Source organism: Crocodylus porosus, unplaced genomic scaffold (genome assembly GCF_001723895.1).
Source record: "Crocodylus porosus isolate Cpor-Errol unplaced genomic scaffold, CroPor_comp1, whole genome shotgun sequence".
Classification (NCBI taxonomy): Eukaryota; Metazoa; Chordata; order Crocodylia; family Crocodylidae; genus Crocodylus; species Crocodylus porosus.
Window position 1 is genome coordinate 7,960,675 of NW_017728922.1, and position 21,540 is coordinate 7,982,214.

General features: G+C 48.0%; 1 protein-coding gene across 1 annotated transcript in view; it reads left to right on the forward strand.

The window, feature by feature from the left end:
• The window catches only part of MYBL2 (MYB proto-oncogene like 2), a 28,474-nt gene extending 7,187 nt beyond the window's left edge, over positions 1-21,287 (forward strand). Inside the window, exons 2-14 of the mRNA XM_019539694.1 lie at positions 2,322-2,415; positions 4,054-4,125; positions 5,544-5,636; positions 6,750-6,970; positions 7,138-7,294; positions 8,135-8,404; positions 9,374-9,760; positions 12,950-13,089; positions 14,569-14,668; positions 15,283-15,396; positions 15,952-16,068; positions 18,938-19,093; positions 20,983-21,287. Coding sequence (XP_019395239.1) covers positions 2,322-2,415; positions 4,054-4,125; positions 5,544-5,636; positions 6,750-6,970; positions 7,138-7,294; positions 8,135-8,404; positions 9,374-9,760; positions 12,950-13,089; positions 14,569-14,668; positions 15,283-15,396; positions 15,952-16,068; positions 18,938-19,093; positions 20,983-21,111 — 2,050 coding nt within the window. The 3' untranslated portion in view covers positions 21,112-21,287. The remainder of the gene's footprint in view (positions 1-2,321; positions 2,416-4,053; positions 4,126-5,543; positions 5,637-6,749; positions 6,971-7,137; positions 7,295-8,134; positions 8,405-9,373; positions 9,761-12,949; positions 13,090-14,568; positions 14,669-15,282; positions 15,397-15,951; positions 16,069-18,937; positions 19,094-20,982) is intronic.
• The last annotated feature ends 253 nt before the right edge of the window (positions 21,288-21,540 follow it).

Genomic DNA, 21,540 nt, shown 5'->3' on the forward strand with positions numbered 1-21,540 from the left:
TGGCCCGCAGGACCCGCTGGTGAGTTGCCGGCGCCGGGGCGCGAGCCTGGGGGAGCCCCTCATCGCCATCCCCATCCCGGCTGGGGGGGCTGGGTCGGTTCCTGCCCGACCGGCGGAGCGTGGAGGCAGCGGGTGCGGTGCGGTGCTGCGCTGGGAGAGGGGGCAGTGAGGGGCTTGGGGCCTGGGGTGATTGAAATGGCCCGGCTGGGATGCATGGGGGAGGGGGCAGGCATCTCCGGCACAGAGGAAGTTGACCTTCCTCCTGGAGCTCCACGTCCCGTAAGGGCCACGGGGAGGCCTGGCCTGAAGCGGGTGGCAGGGCAGAGGCTGGGCCCGGGTGAAGGGCCTGTGGGCCACTGTGGTGCAAGTGGCCGTATGGGCACACCCTTTTGAAGCCCCATCCAGGCCCAAGGGGCGAGCTGACAGGATTGGACCAGCCCCCCACTTTGCCTTTTCATGTGCCTGATGTCTGTCTCAGTGTGCAAATGGGCTCACATTCCCCAGCTCTTTTGTTGCAAGTTTGCCCCACCGATCTCCAAGAGCTTTCCAGAGGAGAGCACTATCCTCACCCCTAACTTGCAGGCAGGGAAGCAGAGGCAGAGTGGTGAGGTGACTCGCCCAAGGTCACCCATCAGGCCAGTGGCAGAGCTGGGACTGGAGCCCAGTCTCCTGGTCCTAGCTCCCTGCTCAGTCTGTACAGCCATATTGCTTCACCTGAACTCAAGTTACAGCTCTTCAGCCTCTGGGACTGATTCCAGTTGCTACACCCAGGGTGGGGGTGTAGGAGAGGGAGGTTCTGCCATGTTCTTGGGGCGGGTGGGAGCAAAGTAAACTGAAATGCTGAAGTTGGGCCAGCTAGTATTGGACTGTGTTGCGCATGCTGTCCTGTGGAGAGCAGGCTGGTCACCCAGTGCAGGCAGCTTTTCTCTGCTATGAAAGAAACTGCATATATGTTAGATACCCATGTGGAAGGCTCACACAGGGGAAGTAAGTATGTGGCTGCTATGGGGTGTTATGCAACCACTGATGGGAGAGGGAGAAAGGGAGGAGGTCTGCAGTCACAGAGGAGATGTATCCAGAGAAGTCCCATAATGAAAACCCAGGTGAAGTCTGCAGCACTCCTGACAGTGGTTGGGCAGCCTGTGTGCTGTGACTGCTGCTCACTTCAGTCACCTCACTGCTATCCTGTACTCACAGCAGCAAAGGCAAATAGGGGCATAAACACTTACAGGATTGGGACCTTAAGGTTCCCTTGAAATCTGAGCACGTAAGAAATCAGCTATAGTTTCCAATATGACTTTGCTCAGGAGGGCCTCTGCTAATTTCAGTTTGCAAATATGTTTTCCTTTTGTCCGGTTTGAATTTAATTTTTAAAAGACTAGCTGTAGAGGGGGGAATATCAAGAGAAGTGTTCTTTTTCTTCATTTCTCAGTGGCAGCCTATGAACAGCTAATACAGAACTGATGTCCCTTTAAACCCCCGGTCACTCCTGAAGACTTATTTTATTACATATGAATGTAGTGTCTGTGAGAGGTGCCCAGCTGACAGCACTGGAGGAGACTGAAGCCTTCTTGGTCTGCAGAATACTTGAGGTCTGAGCATCATGAGCTCAAATATCTTCACTCCGCACCTGACCTGTGTATAAGTTCTGACCATGGGGTAGTTCAGTCCTCCACTTGCTGAAATTGTCTGCAAAGGTTTTAAATTTAGTGGTCTACATGACCCAGCAGCAAATATTCAAAGAGCTACTAGTTAGTGACACCTTAGAAAATAATGACCTGGTTTTTGTCTTATCTGGTGGCCTTTTGGGATTGGTAGTTCAGTAGCCACCATTGCTGAGTGCCTCACAATCCCTATTGTTTTTAGGGAGGTTCTATTATCCCCATTTTACAGATGGGGCACTCAAGTGTAGAGAACCAAAGTGATTTGCCCAGTGTTATACAGGAAATCTGTGGCAAAGTAAGCACTTGAGCCTTTTGTCCTTAGGCCTAGGTTAGTGGCCTAACATGGAGCACTTCCTCCTTCAAGGTAAAAGGCCCATATCTCTGTTTTTTTAAAGGGTCCAACCAGGCTAAATGCTTCTTGATGTTTCACATGTGGCCTTGTGGAATTGGTCAACAAAGTTAGGCCCCTCAACTTTGAATTCACCCCCGTGTTCCCACAAAATTGGTTAATGCCTAGATTGTGTAGATGGCTTGCTTGCATTAGGAAACTTAGCCAAAGCTTTCTGAAAAGCACCGTGAGCAAAGTAAGTGCCTGGAGCTGTCTATGGAATTTGCTTCAACTGCTGCTTCAAACACAAATGTGTCTTTTTTTTAAAGTGAGGAACAAGAAGAGCTGCATTACCAGGATACAGACTCCGATGTGCCAGAGCAGCGGGAGAACAGGTGCAAAGTGAAGTGGACCCATGAAGAGGTAGGTGGTAGCACAGGACCTGCTGCAAAGGGGTATGTCTCAGGGGATGGGTGTATTGTGGCTGTGAGGAGATGAATCAAGAAGAAAGCATCATCTGTAAGGGACCTCAGTGACCTCCTGGATAGGTAAGCTGTGGATCAAGCTGTCTTAATCAGACACTGGAAGGGAGGGGGAGTTGATTGTTAATGTCACTAGTGTTTTCCCAAGCAAATTTTGGTCCTTTTGTATCCACTTGGCTTTAGGAATGCACCACACAGAGCCTTCCCCTTCACTCTAAAACATCCGGCTTGGTTTGTTGTTACAGGTAGATGGACTGATACCCATGACACCATGGGTAGCAACTTCTTTACCTGTAGGCCAGTGCTTCCCACACTTTTTTCCTCAGCATGGCCCCTCACTCCCACCCCCCAGGTGCCCTTCGCTCCCAACCTGCAGCCACCCACTGCTCCCAGGAGCCCCAGAGCCAAGGCCTGCAGCCCCCACCACTCCTAGGAGTGCTTAAGCCCCAGCTGCTGTCCGCAGGAGGCCCAGCGGGCGGAAGTGCTGCACCGCCACAGTTGCCAAGCTGAGGCACCCCTTCCCACCCAGCAGCAGCTCTGCACTGCTGCCACCGCTGCACTTCAGTGTGGTGCTTCCTCCTGTGCTAGGTCCTGCCTGTTGGGCTGTGACCCCAACCACTGATGTTGCAACCCCATTTGGGATCACAACTCACAGTTTGGGAACTGCTGTCTTAGGCTAATGATACTAGTCCTTACAAATGAGAGAAACTCCACTCAGCTGCATTGTCTTTACTCTGAAAAATATTTATCTCTATGTTGCTGATATGAGACAATATCCTAGTGAAGGCAGGGCAGTTGGTAGTTTTCACAAGAGTGAAAAGGTTGAGTTCGGGGATAGGTTTCCTCATTTTTAGTTCCTGTGAAAACTACAGATGCCTTTATCTTCACTAAGTTTTCATATTGAGGTAACACATTTTCAAAAGTGAGAGCAAGGCCTCAAACTCCCCTGGGTGAGAGAGCTGTTTCCTACCTCTTCTCACATCCAGAAGAACTGAGTTCTTGACCTCACTTGTGGCTTAGGGAAGTTGTGGAGTCTCTTTCAGTAAAGCTTTGCAAGAAGAGGCTGGACAGGCACTCATCTGAGAAGGTTTAGGAATAACTGATCCTGCAACTATGCAGGGGGTTGGACTAGATGACTGCTGAGGTCCCTTCCAGCCCCTGATGCTCTTAGCTCTTAGATTAGGAATATACTGGTAGTAAACATGCTAATTATAAAGCAGGTAGACCCTCTCCATACAGTTGGAACCAAACCATATTAGACCATAATTGACTTAGAAATGAATTTAAATACAGAGCTGAGCTCTTGTATTTAATGAGTTGCCTGGACCATTGTATTAAAGCTCTGGGCCAGGCATCTCTGTGTGCCAGGTTTGCAGTTGTGCTTACTGGATGATGCTAAGCAGCTGGAGTAGTATTTTGGTATTAAATGGCATAAACTTCTCAGCAGGATGAATGTTCAATTTTCTTTTTCCTTAGCTTACATACTTAGTTTGGGCATGACTTGCTGTCTTTACAACAGCATGATATGGCCCTCATTTTTGTCTGCTTCTGTGAAAGCTGACAACTTTGTTCTTCACAGGATGAGCGGCTGAAGGCGCTAGTGAAACAGTTTGGACAGACTGACTGGAAGTTCCTGGCAAGTCATTTCCCTGTAAGTGGGGCATCTAGCAGCTTTCCTTTGTCCAGTATGGGATACTTGACACTTTTACAGGACCTGGACCTCCTGCACCTGAAGCGCTTGGCAGACATGAACTAGCGTCCTGTGCTTGTACAGAAACTAACAACAACTCTTCTGTCAAGCTTTGTGAGGCAGGCCAAAGGCCTGTTCCCCATTTCAGCAGGGTTGGCTGTATAGTTTGTCTGAGGCCCCAGGAGGCCAAGTATGTTGGAGATGGGGCATGGGATAGGATTCCATGTTATCCTGATTAGTGCATGAGATCACAGCTGCCTGTTTGAATGCCAGTAATGGCAGCAGTGTGCGTATAAAACTGAGGTTTCTTTTTTTTTCCCTGCAAACCTTACTCTCTCCTGTAGAGAGAGCTGTGCTGGGAGCAGTACCATGCTTGTCCCTGGAACTAGGTGTGTCTTTCTTTCTCTCTTGAAATGCTTGTTCCAAGCTGCTTCCCCTGGCCTCCTCCTCAGCCAAAGACCACATGTGGCTCCGGATTGGTGAGGAGGGTCTATTAGAGCTGCCCAGAGCTAAGAAGAGAAGCTTGGGTCAGTGGCCATGTGCATGCAGTGGCTACCAGTAAGTGCCACCTCAGGCAGGAAGGGAAGGTGGTGGGTGTTTTCTAGATTTTGGAGCAAGCCAAGTTTTCTGCAAGATGAGCTGAAGGGAGAGGGGCTTTGGGCCCAAGCCACTTTCCTTTCTCTGCTGCTTCTCTGATTCATGCCTAGTCTGGCTCATCCCACCAGGCTTGGAAGAGTATGTTTGGAGTATAACAGAACTAGGAAGGGGCCATGTGTATGGATACTGCTTGTGACTGCCTGCTGTAAACACAGCTTCAGTCACCAAAGGGATGTGGGATATAGATAGCTCTAAGCTGTGTGGTATAGGGAGCATGGGTTACAAACAGTTTGGCTGAAGCACTGAGGAGAGACAGGGCCAGCTCTGAACAGCTACTGCTAGAGGAACAGTGAGCACATTTTGAGAGACTGTCTTTCCTCAGCCAGTTGATTGCAATTGCATTGCCTGATATCTCCCCCACTCCCAAAGGCCAGAGGCTGCATGTTCAATGGACTAAAGGGGTGACCAGTGGTTTTAGAGACTGGAGTCCCTTACTTATCCACCTGATGAATATGGCAATGACAGAAGCTGCCCCTGTGCATGCATTTGCCAGTGTGCTGCAGGCTTGCCCTGTAGGGATCATGTCTAGGGATGAGGCTGCTACTTGCCTGACATGGCTTAAAGCCTCTGACTAAGTGGTGGCCAATTTCCCATCCCATCTTGTCTCAGCTCCTAGCACATTTTAAACAGTCGGTTTATTGTGGCAGGTTCTCCTCAGTTGCTGTTGTAGTTACTGTCAGTGGCCTCTGTTCTAATGCATGTATGTTGTAACTCCCTCACAGAACCGCAGTGATCAGCAGTGCCAGTACCGGTGGCTGAGAGTGTTGAACCCAGACTTGGTGAAAGGTCCTTGGACCAAAGAGGAGGATCAGAAGGTAAGTAGCTGACAGGCTGCACTGAGAGGGGAGAAGGGCTGGATGCTCCTTGTGGACAATGAGAGAAGTGCTAGGCTCAAGCCTGACATACTTTTCTCTGAAATATGATGAGTTATGCCTGTTGTCTGAGTTTGATTATGGTCCAGAAGAGCAGCATCGATAAACGTCTGTGCACTTGGCTAGCTGCTGCCAAACATCCTAATAAGTCATTGGTGCTGTAGATGCACAAGGCCCTGCTCTTCTGAAAGCCTGACCTACTCCCCATGCCATATTGCCACAGCGGAGACCACTGGGGCATGGATATGGAGGCCAGCAGGGAGACAAGGTGAGAGGGGACTTACTGATCAGATGCTACCTTGTGGTAGGTTTTCTGTTTCCACATCTTTCAATCTGCGCTTTCCTCTGCAGCTCCCTTGCTAACTCCCTGGAAGTGAGTGCCCACCTCATGTCTGACTGTCACAGCTGCTACCTTGCTGTCCCTTCCACCTTTTGCCTGTGCACTGTCTAGTAGGCATTGCAGAACTCTGCTGCCATGCATCACATTCCAGCTAGGCTATAATTTCTTAATTCTTTAATTGTGATAGGGCCCAGCATGTATATACTGGCACTGCAGTATAAACCTCCTCCATCTAAACCTCCTTGGATAGAGGTTTAGATGCATCAGATGTTGAAGAAATAGCCCCTATATAGCAGGGGTGCACTAAGAGGATACAGTGATTTCCAGTGCCTCCCTGTGAAGGAGAAAGCTGGAGGAGGCTTGGAGCATGTGACAACTTGTCACTACATCAGAAGTGTGCACCTGATTTAAAATCCATCTCCCCTGTTAGTCACCAAAAGCCTTTTGCTTCATGGTGGGCATGGTTGGTCACTCCCTTGTACCTTGCATAGTCGGTACAGAATGGCACCAGTTTGCACCCTCCCAGCAGTGATATAAATGATGATCTGTGGTGTGTGGTAATGGTACCCAAGGGCCTGGATGCTTTATTCATGCAGACTCTTCTCTAAATTAAACACTTTCACTGCATCCTCAGTAGGTTCTTGTAGAGTCACAGAGGATGAAAAGCAAAGCTGAAAACTGTCTCTACATTCATTTCCCTTTGTTGTTCTTTGAAGGTAATTGAACTGGTAAAAAAGTATGGCACAAAGCAGTGGACACAGATAGCAAAGCACCTGAAAGGCAGACTGGGGAAGCAGTGCCGGGAGCGCTGGCACAACCACCTGAACCCTGAGGTGAAGAAGTCCTCATGGACAGAAGATGAGGACCAGATCATCTTTGAGGCCCACAAGGTTCTGGGGAACCGCTGGGCTGAGATCGCCAAGCTGCTTCCTGGCAGGTAGGGCTTCTGCCTGATGCTAGCACCTTATGGGTCTGGTGGGCTCTTGAGATATGCCTTTTGAGGCTTCTGGCAGAAGGGTTAGAAATACATCAGCACTGTTGCTTTGACTCTTAACATTGGTGGCCTGATCGCTATAATTGTGGCTCTTCTTTCTTTCTTTCCAGAACTGACAATGCTGTGAAAAACCACTGGAACTCCACCATCAAGCGGAAAGTGGACATGGGAGGTTTCCTCAGTGATTCTAAAGAGTCCAAATCTGTATTCTTATTATTGGAAGTGGATGGCAAAGACAGCCAAAGTCTCCAAAGAGCCAGAAACCAGGTATCACACCAAGCGAATCAGCTGATGCATTGGATTTTGCTATGGAAGACTTTACAGTCCGGTTGTGAAGGGTGTGTGGGGGTAGCCATTTCTGTCCTGTTAATCCACAACTGCACTTCCCATCAGCAGAAGAGTTCTGTGAGTGGCTGTACGCACTAGCCAGGAATCCTGACTCTCTCCATATTCCTTTCTTGTATAGAAAATGGAGTTGTGTAGTCTGCAGTTCTCTATCGATGGTCCATATAGAGGATATTAACCTCCTATTGTTATCTGTTATTCTCTTAGCTCATGTGTTAGAGGCCCGTGGGTGTATATCTAAAGTTTTAAACCCTTTTAATGATACATGTGGGTAGTGTTGTTCCAGGCAACAGAATTTCTAGTTTCTTTTAAAGAAAAGAAAAAAATAGAAAAGTACTTATGAACAAAAATCCATGTGATTTAAGCAACATTAAGATTACAAAGTTAAGCTTTCAACAGTTAGGAGGTGCCAGAATTCATGCAGTTACCTTGTGTATCTGTCATAGCAGAGTCTGCAATTTGCATGATTCTATTATAATTGTCCTACAAAGATCCATGCATCATTTGGTGCTCAGGATGGACAGTGGCTGATGTAGTGGGATGTAAAGTATCGGGATGCTTTCTTGAGGATGAGCAAAGGCTTGGGAAATAGAAGTGCTGTGTTATAGTCCTGCCTCTGCCACAGATGTCCTATATAATATTGCCAAGACTCCACTGTAATGTATATGCATGAGTGGGCTGAAGGAAAATTGCATGGGGAATTTCAAAACTTGACTTTGCAGCCATAACTTAATTTTAATAGGTGGCTTCTGTGTTTCACAGAAAAGCTTTCTAGCCAGCTGGCCTGCTGAGGCTTTAGAAATAAAAGAGGAAGATGCCAGTGATGATGAAGCAACGGGCTTACAGGAGTTGCCCTCGGAGCAGCCAGCTACAGAACTGGTGGAGGACAATGCTGAAGGGACCCTGGAGGATGTGGTGCCTGAAGACACCTCAGCAGATGGCACCTCTCCTTACAAGTGGGTGGTTGAAGCTGCAAATTTGTGCCCAACTTCAGGACCTGCCTTCACAGAAGCTCTGGACATGATAGAATCAGTAAGAATTGGCGCAACATTCATATATCTCTATCTTATAGAGAGGCAGATGGTAGAGTTCAGTGTCATGACCTATAAGTGATCCTGGCTGACGCATTCAGTGAGGCTCCTCAAGAAAAAGCTCCAGAACTGGGCTTTCTCTTTGACTTCATTGTTGCTTCCCACTGCCTCTTTGATAGAGCTGGATTGGCACTGTACTTCCTCCAGACAGTAGGAAACACTCACCTGCTTCTCCGTGTGGGCTACCCAAAGGTTAGGTTCAGGCTTTGTGTTCTGAGCCAGCATGTGGGGGTAGCTGCTTTTTGCCAGCATAGGCCCATCTAATACAGGACAGCCTGATCCTGGGTGATGCAGTCAGCATTACCAGAGGGGCTTTAAAATGCCTAGAAAACGTGACATCCATCAGTTGGACTTGATCATATTATTGATGATTGTCTGAGATTTAAGTTTCTTTGCCAGGGGAGGAGGGGACACTACATCTTGCAGCTCATTTTGCACGTGGGGAAGGGACACTCAAGGTTGGAGTGCTCTCCATTGGCACAGCTGTGTGGGGCCAGGACTGACCCAGCAGAGAATGAAGCTGGTCAGGAGAGAAAGCCTTTGGCAGAACTTTGTGCCAGAAGCTTGTGCTGAGTTTCTCCAGGCTGCTTGTGAAGTTTGGGTGTCCTGTTCCCATGTAATTTAAGCAGACCTCTTGGGCATCTTTGAAAATCTGAGCCTCCATTTTCCTAGATACAGTGCTGTGAAGTCTGTCACCATCATGAGCACTAAACACAGCCTCATGCTGAGGTTGATTAGGGATGTGATGGCTGGCTCTAAGGTTTAATAGTCTGTTTGCTTAGAGTTCAAGCTGATGGACTCTCTCTGCAGCTGTTTGCAAGGTCATATCCTTGTTTGGGTCTGTGTCCATGTTCCACAGCACCTTGGTCCTCTTCCTGGGCCCTTTCTGAGTGTTTCGCTTGTCTGGCAGGATCCAGATGGATGGTGTGACCTGACTCATTTTGACTTACCTGAAGATCCCTCTGGGGGCGGTAGCAGTAACAGCAACAGTCCAATTAGGCAAACTCCCAGCAAACCCCCCATATCTCTGTCCAACGTAACGGAGTATCGCCTGGATGGCCACACCATCTCAGACCTGAGCAAAAGCAGCAAGGGTGAACTGATCCCTATTTCCCCACGCTCAGAGGTGAGCTTTGGGACCCCGCCCTGCATCTTCAAAAGGCAGAAGAAGAGGAAGATCTCCCTCTCACCTGTCACAGAGAATGCCACCAGCACCAGCCTCTCCTTCATAGACTCCTGCAACAGCATGACACCCAAAAGCACCCCTGTCAAGGCACTGCCCTTCTCCCCATCCCAGGTATGTAGCTAGATGGAAACATGGTAGCTTGTTCTGTTGTCTTCTGCATGGGGACACTTTCAGTGCATGAATTAGCAGGAGCAAATAGTTCTGCTCTGATGCTTTACTTATTTGCGCTCATTCATGTTGCAGAGACTAACAATCTCTGATGGCTTAAGATTTATCTTGCCTCCTGCCTTGAAATAGGAATGGCCAGTGCATAAGATGGCAGTGCAGTCACTGGAAAGTCTTGATGCAATTTGTATAAGATGGGACTCAGAACTGGGATTTTTCTGTCCACTGGTCATTAGAGTTGCCATTGCAGTTTTCACAAGAAAACAGGCTGAGGATATGTCTGTGTTGTGGGGATGCTTTCAGCTAAAGGGCAGGGATCAGTCTTCCTGGGTCAGGGATACAACAAGTGTTATAGGTAGATGATAACCTCCAGCTCTTATCCCCGCTGTCAGAAAGCCAAACTGCCACCTGTGGGGACCATACTAAAGTATTGCTGGGAAGTGAGTGCTACCAGCACAACATCAATGTTGTGTAAGCAAAAGAACATCCCATCAGCAGGTTCTCCTGGGGTACCAGCACAGAAAGGTGTTCTTTCTGTTTTAAGCTGTCAGGGGAAATCATGTAGCTACACTTGATAACAAAAGCATTAGACAGGCCTTGTGCTGACAGTGCAATGACTTGGATTACAGCTGCTCTAAGGGTAGTCCTTCCAGGGCTTCTCTTTACTGCAAGTGATCTCAGGCTCTTACACTTTCCCCACCCCCTGCCCCCACTCCTCTCCTTTCCAGTGCCTTCCCACAATTCCCCCTGGGCTGTATTTTTCCTACCACCTTCCCACTTCCTGCTTCGACACCTCCCTTCACCTAATATATATAACCTGGTTTAACATTTGATTTCCCCCATCTGCATGTGCCTTGCTGTACCTAGCCTACTTCAAGTGCTTCAAAATGCAGCAGTATTAGATCTCAGAAACACCACTTCTTCCTTTCTTCATGAGAATACTGTCAACTGACTAAAGGCTGACCGTCTGTGAGGCCACCAAGAACCATGGCTTCAGGGCCAGGACCTGTAACTATGCTGTCCTGTAATGCAGTTGCCTGCCTTCACTTTGTAGCCTTAGGCTGTAAGCTGCTTGAGGCAGAGTCTGTCATTTGTTCAGTGTTTACACGGAGCATATCACGCTTTTATTGCTGTAATGTGACAACTCCTGGTTCTTGGCTTTGGCTCTGGCTCTTTATTATTCTTTGAGCTGTGCAGCCTCAAAAGCAAGAGGATCGCTGCCCCAAAGAGCTTGCAATTCAGTACAAGACCAACAGCAGATAATTCTAGGCAGACAGAAGGAACACAGAGACTGAGACAGTTTGTTAGTGTGAAGGCCTGTATTCTTATTGCCCAAGCTATTGTCAAGTATTTTTTGTAAACATCCCAGCAATTAAGAAGAATTTGAAGGACTCCCCTGAGTGCTACTGGGTTAGGACAGATTAACCATCCTGGCACACGTATGCCCTCTGGTGCCTGGCCTGTATATAGGTGAGGAGCCGGTTCATCCTCTTGGCTGAAGTGGTTGAGGCCTGTTGATTTTAGTGAGGAATATACCACTGTCTCTCCCTCTGCCCTGCAGTGGATTTGTTGTACTCATCTCTGTGCAGCATCTTCTACCTAAGGATTTCAAAACACTTCAGCAGTGTAGGAGTGTTACCTCTTAGTCTTCTGTTCAGTAGTGCCCTTTTTTTTGCAATTTTGGGAACTGGCACAGATTTTCTGAGCTTCCAAACATCACACAGTGAATCTGTGTTAGAGCTAGGAATGGAAAACAAATCTCCGGACTTCCAATGTCTTCTTCCAACCAAAAAGTCAATCTTTTTTGATGAGTGTAACAAAAATAGCTTCCTTCTCTTCCCCCTGTCCTCCCCCTCCAACCTTCCCAAGAAAGTTCCTGGTAGGCTGGTTGGGGCGTAAGATGTGTTTTTTACTGGTCTCATCTTCACTAAGAACAAACAGGCTTTTCTCCTTCCTTTTTCTTTTTTCACTTGTGGTAGCTAACACAAGGTTATGGCTTAGTGTAGGGGTGGGCAGAATATGGCCCGCAGGCTGGATTCGACCCGTGGCTGCTCCTGTAACACTCTGCACGGGGCTGAGCCTTGCTTGGGGCAGCCTGTGCTACACTCCAGCCCCAGTCTGAACCAGTGCACACCTGCCAGCCCCAGTCTGGGCCAGTGCACACAGCTTCTAGTGGGGCTGCTCCTGGTGCAGCTGTCTGGGTGCTGCTTAGCTTCCCTTGCCTCCAGTGGCAGCTCCTCATGCTTCTGCCCCTGCTCTGTTGCTCTGGGTGGGAAGGAAGCTTCAGCCGGGCAGCTTCTGCTCCAGCATACAGGGCTCTGGCTCCAGCTCCCAGCTGCCTTCCACCCACTCCCACCACCCAGGCAACTCTGCTGCATGCATCCCCTCCCTCTCCTCCCTCCCTTCACCTCCAGCTGGCTCCTGGGGCTTAGTACCCCATACACATGCACATGCACACACATCCTGCCACAGGGCAGGGCATGCAGGGAGCAGATCGTGACTCTGCCCCAGGCTCCAGCCCCATACTGTCACTGCCCTGTGACTCTGTCCCATATTCCTGGCCTCACCTGCCTGTCTCACTCCCAAACACCACCCCTAAACAACGCTCCCTGCCTGCCCATGGCCAGGGATGGTGCTGACTTGGTTCACCAAAACTCATCAGAGCTGCCTATGTAGCCACCAGGCCCAAATAATTGCCCACCCCTGGCTTAGTGGGACTGAGGTAGCTGGTTAAGGTGAAGATTGGGAAACCTGAGGTTCTATCTAGAGCTGCTAACCTATATCAAAGCTACAGTCTGCTTCGTTTAAAGTGGGACATTCTCTCGGGTTAGCAAATCCGTGTTAAGTATGCATCTTTGTTTTTAGTGTAGGTGTGCCCACTCCTATCTTGGCCATACATACATTGTACAGCTTTCAGTGTTGCTGTTCCCAATAAAAAAGCATAAATCTTACTTGCATCTGTGCTAGGAGTTGCACCAGTATCTACACTATTACTATTACAGATTGCACCCTGAACCAATGTATTTAGGCCAGAGCAATTTTTTTTTTCCTTTTAAAATTTTAATGGTGAGATTAACCTTGAGTTTCCAGTATGCTCAGTATCTTTTACCTTTCTTCATTTCCCATGTTGGGCAGTTTTTAAACTTCTGGACCAAGCAGGATACACTGGAGTTGGAGAACCCATCCCTGACCTCCACACCCGTCTGTAGTCAGAAGGTGATTGTGACCACCCCACTGCACAGGGACAAAACCCCCCTGCTCCAGAAGAACTCAGCGTAAGTCTTTTTTCCTTCTTCCAAACCCCACCTCATCGCAGGGAGATTGGATTTTTTGTAGTGTTATCAGGCAGCTGTGGCAACCCGAAGGATAGGAAGCGGGGTTGCCAGTATTGAGGTTTATCTTGTTGGATTCCCCCCGGTGAATCTGTTTTACAAGAAAGCTGGTGTGTTGTAAGGTGTTTTGAAGGGTGAGTTGTATTCTGCATTGCTTGAATGAAGGTACTCAGATTTAAAACCAGTGAGTGCCTAGAATAGGTGGGGCCAGTCAGCAGTGGATGGGCCTGAAAAGCCAAAGTCTCACCTATGAGTTGTGGAATCTGCTTATGATGATAAAATGCCTCAGCCCTCAGGCAGCTTCTGTTCTGTCCACCTCCTGCTTGTAGTGTTCAAGAGGGTGTGTGGCTGGAAGGCTCAGGCTGGAAGATTCTTTGAATGTATTCTCTCCTTCATCTGTGAGAGGCAGGATGAAGTATGCCCCCTTTTTTGGAGAACAGCTCTGCTCTGGAAGAGGATGCCTCAGCAGAGGGCCAAGCCAAATCAGCAAGAGTCTGAATAGCCAGTGTCACTGCCTGCAGAACCTGCTCTGCCCTTGCAGAATGGAGCTTTAGCTTCTGGGTGTGTCTGCCTGGAGAACACAGCTGCATTGGGAACTGGGAGGTTGCTCATCTCTGCTCCACTCTTCTACAAATGTGTCCCCTGCCTGACGGGCAGTTTGGGGCATCCTGCTCCATTTTACTTGCATTCCTTAGCTCTGGGTGAGCTGAAACCTCTTCTATGGAAACGAATGCTTTGTATTCACAGTTGGAGCTGGGCGGGGGAGGGGTAGCAGCTGTTAGCAGGGCTAGTCCTATGCAGGAGCACAAGACACATACATACAGCTATCTAGTGTACCACAGCCACAAAGTGCTGTTGGCATAGATGCAGCTATCTTGGCACAATGGTGCTTTTCCAGCATAGTTGGTCACAACCAGAGCCCTATCCCTGCAAAAGCATGGTTTTGCTTGCATGACTCTGTGTGAGGGGCTTCTGCTGGCCCAGCATCTGCCAACTTCCTTACTCCCCAGAGCTCCAGTGTACCCCTGCCCTAAGGAGCTGCGGTTCACTTGCAGTCCTCAGGGATTGAGTGAGTGATGGAGATGCTACTTTAGGGCTGGCCATGTACAGTTGGAGCTGTTCATGTGTTGGCTCCAGCAACAGTGCCTACTTTTCTGCTGCTTTGTCTGCCCTGCCCAAGCCTTTTCGGTACCCCCACCTGGCAGCAGGGCCTGCTGATTCTGATGCCAGAACCCAGCACCTGTGGCCTGTGGAGCGTGTCCTCTCAGGAAGGCTCAGAAGCATGGCTCTGGGGCTGCAGGGCACAGTGTGCTGCTGTTTACTCAAGGGAGGGAGAGTAGCTGGGTTAAGGGAAGATGCAGCATAGAGTAGCAGATCCCAGCATGGTCTGCTCCTGAATGCCTGTCCTGTCTCTGCTGTTAGGTTTGTCACCCCTGATCAGAAATATGTAGCGGACAATACTCCTCACACGCCCACGCCATTCAAGAATGCCCTGGAAAAGTATGGACCAATGAGGCCTCTGGTAGGTATTGAATAGACGTGTGTGCCCATTCCAACATTGCTTGAGCCTGCTCACTGGGCTTGTAGGCCCCCAAGTGATTATTGCCTATGCCTTGCTGCCACCTAAACATTCACCAAAACACCCTTACACACCTGGGAATGTTCCAGCCCAATCTGAGAATTAAAGTGTGCTGAGTTGTTTTGGGCCATCAGCCAAACCGGTCATTATTAATGCACAATCCCTTAGTAGCCTGTGTACATTCCTGGGCTGGGTTGTGCCAGGGATTTCAGTGTCTTTATGAATGTGCCCTCAGAGATAGCCACAGCCTTTAGATTGTATATAAACCAGCAGTGCTATGCTCCCTTCTCTCAGGTTTGGTATTCATTCAGGCATCCCTGCTGAGCCAGAGCCTTGGTAACTAGTTCTGACTGACAAGGGATGCTGTGAAGGCAAGTTAGAAAATCAGGCTATGAGATTAGATTGTAGTAAGCCAGTATTGCATAAAGGAGGCCTCCCTACCCCCAGTCAGCTGCAGCCCATGCTTTCATCATCAGCATTGGCATAGATTAGCCTGCTCTGTACCACTCCTCTGACAGTGTCCTGTCCTGTGACCCTGCTCCTGATATTCCCTCCAGCCGCAGACTCCGCACCTAGAAGAGGATTTGAAAGAAGTGCTCCGGAGTGAAGCTGGCATTGAGCTCATCATAGAAGATGATGTGAAGCCTGAGAAACAGAAGCGGAAACAAGGGGTGAGCCTCTCTTCTCATACAGCTGCTGTCACGCTGCCCTGTTACATGCTGGTCAGGTTCTATAATTGGGCAGGGGCAGATTGGTGGCTGTTTAGTGGTTGCCATTATTCCTGCTAAAGTGATCCTCCCACCAGGTACTCTGAGCATGTGAATGTTGCTTTTTAAGTCAGTGGGACTACTTGGATGCTTATGGTAATGCTTCTGGATCATGGCTTAATGTGCAGTGAACACATGCCCCAGAGCTAAGCATAGCACTACCATTGCTACCAAGGCTCCGTACTTCATCTCTAGGGGCTTTGGGTTTCTAACATCTTACACTAGTATAAATGTCAACAGGAAGTGTTGAACATAACCCAGTCTGCATGGTCCCCAGCCTTTTGCACCAAAGGGCTGTGTACAGCAGGGATCTTTTTTCTTCTTTTTTAAAGGCTGATAAACTACCTTCTGAACCCCCCCTTTCATGCTGCTGCTTCCATTGCTACTGGCTATTCCCTCCCTTGTGCCAGTACCAATATTTATGATTGCCTACTTTGTTACTTCTTATATGCTTCCCAGCTTCACAGAAGTCCCATCAAGAAAGTTCGGAAGTCCCTTGCCCTCGACATCGTGGATGAGGACATAAAGCACACAATGTCCACTCTACCCAAGCAGATCTGTTTCAAAAGAGCACCGGTGAGGGATGCTAAAGTGGTGGAGATGGGAAGGGAGGGCTGGAAGCCAATGTGGTGAGAACAGTGTTACCAACTTAACTGTTTTCTAGCTAGTTCTAAGCATTCAGGCATATTGGCCTCAAAGGGTGAGATCCCAGTCCACCTGTATAAATCCCTGAAAATCCATTAACACATCATCATCTGACCCTTAAGATGGAGTCACAAAAAAGTAGAAGTACCCACCTTTTGCATTTAAATTTTTTAGGGCACGGTGGAATAGAATCACATGTAGACCCCCAGTATATATCCAGTGGAATCTGATTCTAAGTGTACATTAAGAATCAGTTCACTGTGTGTAAAATTGATGAAGTGTCCAGTGACCTTTTTGTGATGATTCTAGAAAGCCTTGTCTGGTGAATTTCTGTTTTTGGGGTCTGGCAACACTGGCTAAAAAAAATCCTTGCTTAATAAGCCTTGTCAGTGTGAACAGGAGGTACTGGCTGGCTAGAATGTTGATTTTCCTGGAGGACCAACTGCAAACATCTCTGAATCCACAGGAGAAAGCAGAAATAGTCAGAGGGCAGCTGAGTGTTGTTTAGACTGTATTAGTGGAGCTAATTAGAGGTGTTCCAGTTAAGCACATACAGTATTGAGAGGAACCATCTGTCAGAGATTAGAGGGAAGCACACTATATCCCTTCACCTCTTCCCTCCACTGCTGGGGTAGTGCTGTGCTGTGAACCTTGCTGCTGGGTTTCTGCTACATTCTGGGTCACATGCATGGTATTGTATGTGATGGAGCAGTGGCCTGTCTTAAGCACCTTTCACACTGTGCTGTCTGAAATCATTGCAGACCCCTCCCTGCAATGCTGCACCCCTGAAACATTTAATGTAATATTCTGTGAAGCCTCCTTCATGAGTAGAGATGTGATTATCCCTGTTAGCCTGACGTCCGGTAGAAAATAGACCCTACCATTTGCCTCTTAATGAGGGGAAGCTTCCATGATGGGTTCTCACATGGGTGGATAAAAAAAAATGGAGCCTGCTGGGATATACTCTTGTGAACTCTGTGGTTCTTTATTAATCGAATTAATACCTTAAAAATTCTTCCTGATTGAGTCTGATGAAACATTAGTATTGCATTTCAAAACTTGAAAGGACTCAGATGCAGGTTTAGGGCTCGCACCCTCTTCCTTAGCACCCATTATGCCTTATCTTTTACACCATAGAAGTGTCCTCTGATTTAGTAAGTGCCTCATCAGTGGCTACTGAAGGTGAACTGCAAAGACATGAAAGTCTGGGGTAACAAAAATTACTCCCCAGAGGGGGATTTAAAGGAGCAGGGCAGGAGATTTAAATTTGAGATTACTTCTCCTGTTAAAGCAGCAGCAAAACAATTATACTTTTTTCCCATTCCAGTCTGCTGCACTGCTGGGCTTGCTAAAAATGCACTGATTGCATATTAACAATACTTAGATGCTGTTTAATCTTATTGCTGGTATCTCACCAATACCAGAGTAATCTCCAACCTAAATTTCCTCTGCTGAAGCTTGAGGCCACTGCTCCTAGACCCATCTTTTATAGCCATAGAGAAAAGATGGGGTGACATCTAGCAGACTCAGGAGAACCCCTGGCCTATCACAAAGCAGGAAGGGGAACTAATTGCCTTTGAAAGGCAAGTTATCTCTGATTTTTGTGCTGGCCTTTTCCCTTTTCCCCAGTAATGAGAAGGAAAGGGGTGGAAAATTCTGTATACAGACCAGACTTGATCTCATCCCTGAGGGCATTTATACACATACTTTTCTGTCCCGTGATGTGCTGGAGATCTGCCACCTCGTGCAAGCTGAGGCGAACTGTGCTGCGCTGTGGGCAGTTGTATAAGTGGCAAAATGTGTGTCAGCGTGAAGAAAATTGTGGTGGTGCATTTTTGAACTTAAGCACTTCCAATGTGCTTTCATTCAAAAGAGCACCATTTTCTCAGCGGTGACATGCATTTTGCCACTTCTTCAACTGCAAGCATCACAGCACCGGCTGCTTTTCAAAGCGCCTGGCGCTGTGGCGTTTGCGTGTATAAAAATGCCCTGAGTGTCTGTAGGACACAAGCTTCCTTTGGCCCTCCAGAAGCCACCTTCTGTCTCCATGGCACAGACTATGCTGCAGTTGGAACCATGTTAACAGATTTATTTCTTGGTTGGGCCTGAAGGCCCAATCATCACCACACTTGGATAGGCCCAACAGGAAGTGAAGACAAATGGCCATTTGCCAGCTGCAAATTCCCTGCTGTTTTGGCCCAGTTTCTCCAATCTGTAGCTGTCACTTAGGCTGAACAAGGACTGCTCCTGTGTTGTCTTCCCCAGGTGTCATTAGGCTTCTGGTTAGCTGCTGCCCCTCTTGTCTACAGTATTGGGCTGTGGCTGCTATAGGTTTGCAGATAGATTCCCCTTATGGAGAAGAGGATGTTTTCCATTGTTTTGGCTATCCACCTCCCCAAATATCTCATCTTTTTGCTGACAGAGCTGCCTCAGTGAAGGGTATGGTGTTTTCTTCCATATCTGTATCCAATGTAGCTGTTTCAGCAGAAAGTTGTAGTATAGATGAGTCCATGTTTAAACACAATTAGTGCTAATTTGATTCTAACCCAGTTGCCCTGTATACTTTTTCCTAAGAGCTGTGCACTTCGGGTAGTGAGGCTCTAAGTAAATTCTTCCTATGCGCATTGGTTGCTAAAACCTTGCTGGCAGCAACTGTTTTTAAGTAGCTGTTTCTGGTGTGGTGGAAAAGACTGGACTGGAGAATTTTGGGAACACAAGTGTCTGAATGCAGGTGGCCAATATTCCTGGGTGTAACGGGGCAGACTAACTTGTTTCCCTGTGTTGATTTTTTTTGCTGCAGTCAGTGAATTTCTTCTCAAGGTCCTTGAACTTCTCTTCCTCCAGCAATAAGGATGACAACAGTTTGCTTAATAGGGGGTTCATGCAGGTGCAAGTGAAGACCGAGAAGACATCCTGCACCAGGAAAATCCCAAGCCAATTCAAACCTCCAGCTCCGGTAAGTGCTGGCAAACAGCTGCCCCTGTTCCTTCCCTTCCCCCTGAAATATTAGGAAACAGCAGAAACCCTTTTCACTGCCCTGGGACTTGTAAAATGAAGGTGGAAGCACACCTCAGTAGATGAGGCACTGGAGGGTGACAGAGACCCTCCAAAGCAGATTTATTTCTCTTTTTACATTAATTCTGTCAGACACCTTGCCCAGACCCAGCACGGGGCACTTTGATGACTTGAGCCTAGGTCTCGCAACCTGGACTAGGATGATTCTGCCACTGTGATTTTTGGGGAAGTCACTGAACCTCTTCTGTAGCTGGTTCTTCATTGGTACCATGGGGTTAATATTACACTGGGTTAGTGCTTTGAAAGCCTCTGAAAGGCCCATGTATATGCACTTTATTAACTTCTCAGCCCAACTTCTTGTCTCTGTCTCTTTGTAGCTGCACTCAGTTACATGAGTCAGAGAGAAGGGATAGCCTCCTTCTCAGATGCTTGTAACGGGGATTAAAACTATTTATCTGTGAAAGCTCCTTCCTTTGCTGAATAAATACTCTTCCATCAAAGCAATTCCCACAGACCTCAGAATAAATTGGACTTGCATTTAATTTCCCTGGTTTATAAACTATGTCTCCCATTTTGGGTTGGGAGTGAATTGCTCTGGGCATTAATAGCTCTGTATAAGTAATGTCTACTAGCAAAAGCTTGGAAGGTCTTGGACTCTTGGGGGGCATGGAGGGAAGGGTGGACCCATGTGATCCCCAATGAGGTAAATTCCCTGGGCATTTTGTCCGTCCTGCTGATGCCCAAAGGGAAGACTGACAAGGAAGGTATTGCAAGATGCTTGGGATTTACCTCTGCTTTCTCTGCAGTCGCCCTAATTTAAATGTACTGCCTGCTGAGCCATGGTTGAGCTGGCAGCTATAACTACATTGGTGGTGGTGGTGCTGCTGTTAGCAGATGCAATGCTCTGGAGTTCTGATTCCCTGTGGGAGCCGCTTTCTGTTACTTTTTCCAGCACAAAGGGGCTGCAGGCTCCTGGCTACAGCTGTCCAGGAGTCCCTCAGGTGTAGAGGGGTACCTGCCACATGGTGCACAGGCTGCCAATTGGCTGCTTCCCACCCCCAGCAGCAGTCAGTGTAGGGGGCCTGTCTGAACACTGCACTCTGGCTACTCCAGATGGCCACAGTGGCTCCTTGGGGCACGGGCAGCTGAGCACAAGTGAGAACTTCCATCAGGGCTTGTCTGACCTGTGCTGTGGCCACAGTGGTTTTTTGGGTAGCCCAAGATAGGCATAGGCCAGGTAAAGACCCCTTTCCCCACCTCCTGCTTGGGTCCTGTACTGGGTAGGGGAAAATCAGGCCCTAGGATATTGGTAAGATGCACATTGCTTGAGTTCCTCCATGAATGCCCATACTTTTGATCTTTGCAAAAGGTCCTGTGGTCAGTGTAGGGAACTGGAAGGCAGAAACTGCCAGTGTCCAGTCCCATCCTGACTCAGATCTGGGATGAGTCACTCTGGATTTGAATGGGAGAGTACAGTTCCCAGGGGAGTGCATGGAAAGATGTTGGCATGCTGCCCCTTGCCCAAACTTGCACTCCTATCCCCAGCTTTTTGCTGCCATACTAGGGACTCCTAGTGGCAAAGCTGCCTGAAGACAGATCTGCAGCAGCAGACATCAGTTAAGACTTGCTATATGGCGAGGTAGCTACTGCAGCTTTTGGGCTTCATTCATACCAGTTGCTTTCCCCTGGAGACTAACTGCTGGGGGTTTCTATACAGTCTCCTGAAGTCTTGTAGTCCTGCCAAGAAGTATTTAGTGTAACCCAGAGCTGCTGCTATGCATGTATGTTAAAATCTGTTTTCTCTGCCTTCCTCTCCCCAATACACACTAGATGTCCCGTGCTTGGAAAGCAGTGGCTTGCGGTGGAACCAAAGACCAGCTCATCATGCAAGACAAAGCTCGGCAGATCTTGGGCATGTTAAAACAGAGCCATACATCACGGACCTTAATCTTATCGTGACGGATTGCCCTACCTTCTTATGGTTTTTTGTACTGGTTTTTAAATGGGAAGATTAAGAAAGAACACACGGAAGAAATTTTTTTGGCAAGACAGTGTTTTTATGGGTTTTTCCTTCTATGAATTCTGTATTACATGGTAGATTCATATTTTAATAAATTGTGTTAAATACTGGATGAAAAATGGAATATAAGTTTTGGAACCAGTAGCAGAAAAATACCTCTCCCTTCCTCCTCCCCCCCATCCCAGAGAACATGAGAGCTTAAACTTCCTTCCTGTTTTCTCCATTAGTAGAAATAAACAACCTGTGAAATGGGGACAGGGCATTTACCGAACCCCAGTAGATTCCCTGCTGAGCAGAACAGATCAAGCTGAATTTCACACAGCCTGCTCTAGTCCCTGCATATTTTGCCTTCCATCTCCCTGCTGTTC